Here is a 6,239-nt window from a genome sequence, read left to right as displayed (position 1 = left end):
AAAATTGTGAATTTGATCACTATCCACATTGGGAGGAAGGGTGTGTTCTGTGGATGTGTGTGATTGATGGCTGTTTGTAGTGTATGACTGGCAGTTATGATGTTGGGGTGGGGGTGGGGGGTGTTCTGTGGGGGTGTGATTTGATTGGCAGTTATGGGGGGGGTGTTCTGTGTCAGTGTGATTGATGGCTGTTTGTTGTGTGTGATTTGGCAGGTATGATGTTGGGGGGAGGCTGTGGAAAGGAGCTGGCCCACTGGATCATTCACGGCCGGCCAGAGAAGGACATGTACGGTTACGATATCAGGTTTGTGTGTCCCTGCCTGGGTCTAAATATGTGCTATGACACACATGTGCATCAGGTCTGAAATGTCATGACGTGTGTGCGTGCGTGTGTCTTTTCCTAAAGCCACATAAATCCCCACCTAAACATGTACCAATGAAGGAGAGATAGAAAGGGTGTGTGTGTGTGTGTGAGACAGAAGGATTTTACTGTGTGTTTTTTTGGGGTGGGGTGGGGTGGGGGGGGGTTGTTTCCCTGTCTTCTAGCAGCAGCTCTGTAGCATCTGGCAGGCTGATGGCAAAGTAGCATAACTCTGTGTGTGTGTGTGTGTGTGTGTGTGTCCACCTAATCGTTGTGTTGTAGGAGGTTCCACCACTCCATAACCAACAACAGTCGATGGCTCAGGGAGCGCAGTCACGAGTCCTACGCAAAAAACTACTCCGTGGTGTTCCCCTTCGACGAGCCACTGGCCGGCCGCAACATGAGGAAGGACCCGCTTTACCAGGTCCTGTCACATGAGCACACGAACGAACACACACACACACACTCTTCTCTGTTCCTTTCCTCCTTTTCTTGCTTTTTGAGACTCTCTTGAGTTAGGAGTGCGTCACCTAAACACAGTCTTGTTGGGTAGGAGGAGCTGATTCTAAATCTTAGAAACTCTCAGTAAATGTCAGTCTCAACACTCATATAAGTACTTCTAAGATAAGACATTACTGGCAAGTTCACTGTGACTTTTAACAGTCTTTCAGATTTTTCTTCACCCTGCCTCCACAGCTTTCTAAATGCACCTGTGTGTAGAGACGTGACCCTCGCTGCACTCCAGGCAGCCTGCCGTCCCTGGCCAGGACGTTTACGTAGGACCATGGCATTAACCAGCTGGCTGGATGCTTACATGTGTTGTGTTCTGTGGCCCTGTTAGCCCCTGGCTATCTGAGTGGGACCTTCTCACTTGGAGTCATAGTGAGCAAAGCCCAGATCTGATTTCAACGTTGACGGCCTTGGAAGGGCCGTCCTTTGTCCTTGTGCACATGCAAGGGCTGACCTTCGAATCCAAACCCGTTTTCTTTCAATTTAGCATAACGAGCTTTTTTTTTTTTTTTTTTTTCCTCCCCTCAGTGACCCTGTCCTTTATCACTGACTTCAAGATGAGTGTAGCCGTTTAAAGGACTTGTTGCTAAGCTACTGCTAAGGAAACGAAGCTGAAGTGTTTCCAGAAATACCCCTCCTCCCTCCTCCAGAATGCCAGGCTGTAGGGCCTCGGGCCAGCAAGCGCACGGCTGAATTCCACACTGGCATCGATGAGAATGGTGGGCGCTTGTTTTTAACGCCTCCTGCGATGTTAAGCCATGCTAAGCTGTTCTGGAAGGAGTGCTCAGTCATCGTCTCATTTCAGAGTCTCCTCACGTTACCAAGCGAAACTGACCCAGACGGGAAGGAGATATTTGCTTCTTGCCCGCTGTATTTCTAAATGATTGCTACTGTGTGTAATCATTTAATGAACAATGCGCGCGCGCGCACACACACAGGTCCCTGGGCCATATTGTATTTCTTGTTTTCTCCTCTCTGCTCCTCTCTCCGCTTTTTCTTTCAGTTCAACAAAGACAAATCAACTCTCTAGTTTAAATAACGACTTCGCAGGCTTCATAATTCCTGTATCGGTCTAACGGCGCATACACATTGGCCAAATGCAACATACCCACGGTGCCTTATTGGCATGGCAATTGTTGTGAAGTTAGCCCACCGAGATTATTTTTATCTTTGTATCCATCACATTTATTCTTATAAAAAGCTGAAAAAGACGATTGAGAGTGTGACTCTCGCACGCACGCACGCACGCACGCACAAACACATCTCCAGTCACCAGACCCATCCTTGAGCCCAGGACAGCTTTCGGAATTCACAGTGGAAGGCAAGTCGCCTAGCAACTGGTGTTAATTTTTTTTTATTTTTTTTTTTGGTTAATGCATGCCATGGAGAAAAGAAAGAAATGAAAAACTACTGTGTCTGTGTGTGTCAAGGAGGGTTGAAGGAGAGGATTGTTTTGTCCTGCTCCTTTGTTTCTGACTTCAGGAATCCTTTGAGAAATGGTGACCTGCTCTTTTGAAACCTGAAGGTAGAGGTTGAAAACCGAAGTTTCTGCGGAGCGACGTCCAGAAGCCAAGAAAATGAGAAAATGTTGAAATGTGTGAGACAAGTTCCCCTGGTCCATCACATGAACTGGCTCTGTTCGGTGTGGTGGTGGTGGTGGTCACTGCTCCGCTGTGCTGTGGTAAATGATCCTGTGTTGTGTGTCACAGGTACTGCAGGAGCAGGGCTGTGTGTTCCAGGAGAGACATGGATGGGAAAGACCTGGGTGGTTTAACACCGACACCTCTGCACCGGTTAGACACACACGCACATAGACAGCCCTAAAGCAGTTAGACCCACACACACACACACACACACACACTCACTAACTAATGCTCATTGCATGTTTGAGCGTACTGTTGTACTACATAGAACTGCAGTGTTACCGGATCAGTCTGCAGGTTCCTGGCTGTAATCTTGCAGATCCTTCTGTGTGTGTGCGAGAGCTGTCTGGGGTTTCTCACTGCCTGGTTCGGGGAGTTGGGTGCTGAATAACGGAGCTCCCTGAAGACTGAGTTCTGAAACACTGCTTAAATGTATAATATCAAAATAAGATTTTAGATCTGTGATTTCCATGTTCTTGTTTTAGTATGTACTGTAATAGTGGGATTCACAAAGGGTGCTTTCTCCTGTGTGCAGATTCTAGACTACGATTATTACGGTGCTTATGAAATCACCAAAAACAAGGACTACAAATATAATGAGCTTCTGGGCAAAGAGTACACCTTTGACTTCCCTCCACATCATGGCACGGCAAGTGTGTCTGTCTGGGGTTGGTGGGTGGTGTGTGTGTCTGTGTCTAGGGTGGGTAGTGGTATAGGTGTGTGCATGTCTCTCTCTGGGGTTGGGTGGGTGGTGGTATCGAGGGTGGGGTGCTGGGTGGTGGTATAGGTATATGTCTGTCTGTCTGGGGTTGGTTGGGTGCATGGTGGTATATACGTGTGAATTTGAGTGTGCATGTACATGCTCGTTCTGCATGCATTAATGTTTGCATACACGTGCAGATGTTTGTCAGAATCGTTTCCGTTCGTGTGGGTATGGGAGTGGGTATAGGCATGTGCGTATCACATGACTTTATCACTGCAGTGAGATGCAGAATGTGGCGCGTGCATGTGCACAGATCAGGGACGAGTGTCTGGCCTGCAGATGTTCTGTGGCGGTCTTTAATATGTCCTACTTTGGCAAGTTCTACCTCATGGGCCCTGATGCCAAGAAAGCTGCAGACTGGCTCTTCACAGCCGATATCAACAAAGCACCAGGTAAACTCACACTTCACGTGCGCGCACACACACTCATGTTTAATCTAAACTGGAGGCGAATTGGGTGTGTGTGCGTGCGTGTGTGCACGCGTCCACTTACAGGTTCCACTGTGTACTCCTGCATGCTGAATAGGAGGGGCGGGACTGAGTCTGATCTGACTGTCAGTAGGCTGCAGGCAGGCCCCACCCACCTCCCCCTGACTCCTGAATGTAATGGTGGGTAAAATCCACCGTTCATAAATGCATATGGAAATACTTAACAGAAGGTGCATATTCATAAGTGGATACAGGTACATTTATTGGCCCAAGATTTATAAGTGCTTGCAGACAAGTTTTATTTTATGAAGTGCATATATTAAAATGTCATGTTTATTAAGAAGCTGATGGTATACTAAAAATGTTGAATTTGTTTTTTTATTGATGCTCTATGTGTGTGTGCTTGCTTGTGTGCGTATGTATAGGGGACACATACTACTTGGCTGTAGGTGGCGCTGTGGCGCAGCACAACTGGAGTCACATTCAGACAGTCCTCCAGGACCAGGGCTTCGACTGCACCATGGCAGACCACTCGGAGGACATGGGGATGATCAGCATTCAGGGCCCCAGGAGGTCAGAACACACCCACATGCAGTTTCCACATGCACACGCGTAGACGCGTCCACAAACCTACATAAATCCACACTTGGCTGCATACACGTGCCGGTAAGCAGGTGAGTGTATCCTTTATCTCTGCGCGTGGCATTGTTCCCTTCTCAGTTTGTGTCTGCTCCGGTTCTCCGGGGCCTTGTGGCACTGTGCTGGTGACTGATATTCCGTGGAGTACTTATGTGGACATGGGCATTCCCTAAACTGGAAACAGGAGTTTATACCACTGGTTATTTTTTAAATGTTTATCATGCCTTTTAAATGGTTAAGTGGTTAATGTTCACAGCCTCGTTGGGCAAAACATGCTGCTTTGTCACGTTGTAACATCCCCCTCGCGCTCTCTCTCCACATACCTAATTCTCTCAATTCAGTTCAATTCAATGCTGCTTTATTAGCATGAGAAATATTCACATTTGTATTGCCAAATTTTTGATGAAGGAATTAACATGGTCAACAAAAGATATAACAATAATACAACTGCTAACAATAACCGTAATAACAACAATAACTACCCCATTTCTAATTTATCGTTATTATTATTATAAAAGGCTCCGATATGGTCACTCGCTGTCCTTCAGACTGTGGCAGCAGTGAACGTACAGCGCTGCCAGTGTGCTGAGCTTATGTTCACCAAGAACATGCAGCAGCTTCTCATCATGGAGATTTTTTAACTCATGGAATATGTGACTAATTTTGTTAAAGAATTTGGTTCTAATCTGGGTCAATTTTGTATATTCAGTTAGAAATGACAGCTATGTCTGGATCTTATAGACTTGGCACTACTGGCACAGTCTCTGCTCTTTAGGTAGCCAGAACTGTTTGTCTGCCAGTGTCTATGGCTAGGTGGTTGGCACTGAGTCTGTACTTGGTCAGGGGGGACCTCAGTTTTGGCTCATACAGCTGCCACACTGTACTTTCAATTTAACTCCAGATAAAATTAAATTTTATTGTGATTTTGATTGTTTCCCAATAAGTGATGTAGTTTTGAGTTATTTTGTAATTTAGGTGATTCTGATTGGGTTTGCTTTTATTTTCTGGCCCTGAGTGTGTTGTCTTGTTAGTATAGAGTCAAACCCAAATCTTCAGTTGAAAGTACAGCGTGGCAGACTCCCCAAGCATCTCTCTCTCTCTCTCTCTCTCCTTCCTATCACTTTCTCTCTCGCTCTTACATATGAGGACTTACAGATGTGAGCTAGAGAGAAATGGTATTCAGTTTAAGGCAGTATATCACCAGAAAGCTACCAACAAGGCTAATGGAGAATCCAAGCAAATAAGGCCCAATTAGTGTAATCTTTATTTGCATAATGCTTATTGTCCCTTATAACCTTGCATCCGTCATTAATGACATTAGTGTCTGGGGAGGGGAAAGCCATAAAGGTGAGATTTTATAATAAAGAGAGATTTGTGTATATACACCTTTTATATATTTGAATATATAACTTATATAAAGGCTATAAATTTATACATTTATATAATTTTTTTCCTTAATTTGTCAATTTAAAATAATTTATGCACATTTATAACTTGATTTTATGTATACATTTAAATAAAATATAAATATTTATATAAATTAAATGGTGTCTCTTGAAGTCCACAGCTAACCCAGACTTGGGCATGAGAACTCTTGATGATGACTGATGATGAAGAGTTTGCTTTTTCAGTGAGAGTGGCAATGTTCCTAACTGAAGATTTAATTAATCTTGCTCATTATCCATATTTGTCTCTCTTATCCTGTTCTTGGTTCTCTTCTCTAAGATGTGTATACACACACACACACACACACACACACACACACACACACACACACACACACACAGTCCTCCAAATGCAAAGTGGCAAGCTGCTTGACAGTTGTAGTTGGTTGTATACACAAATTATATACATTAATTATATATATTGATAGTCGACACACATGGATAACTGAC

At 44.7% G+C, this 6,239-nt stretch overlaps 1 protein-coding gene across 2 annotated transcripts in view; it reads left to right on the top strand.

Annotated features, from left to right (window-relative positions):
• Window positions 1-6,239, top strand: part of sardh (sarcosine dehydrogenase) — a 46,462-nt gene that overhangs the window by 13,128 nt on the left and 27,095 nt on the right. For both annotated transcript variants that reach the window (XM_081702514.1, XM_081702515.1), the window contains exons 10-16: window positions 214-304; window positions 644-785; window positions 2,581-2,664; window positions 3,050-3,163; window positions 3,531-3,669; window positions 3,772-3,885; window positions 4,131-4,278. In XM_081702514.1, the coding sequence (XP_081558640.1) occupies window positions 214-304; window positions 644-785; window positions 2,581-2,664; window positions 3,050-3,163; window positions 3,531-3,669; window positions 3,772-3,885; window positions 4,131-4,278 (832 nt within the window). The remainder of the gene's footprint in view (window positions 1-213; window positions 305-643; window positions 786-2,580; window positions 2,665-3,049; window positions 3,164-3,530; window positions 3,670-3,771; window positions 3,886-4,130; window positions 4,279-6,239) is intronic.

Source organism: Electrophorus electricus, chromosome 19, assembly GCF_041902795.1.
Source record: "Electrophorus electricus isolate QZ-2024a chromosome 19, ASM4190279v1, whole genome shotgun sequence".
Taxonomy (NCBI): domain Eukaryota; kingdom Metazoa; phylum Chordata; class Actinopteri; order Gymnotiformes; family Gymnotidae; genus Electrophorus; species Electrophorus electricus.
This window is presented reverse-complemented; position numbering and strand designations above follow the sequence as displayed.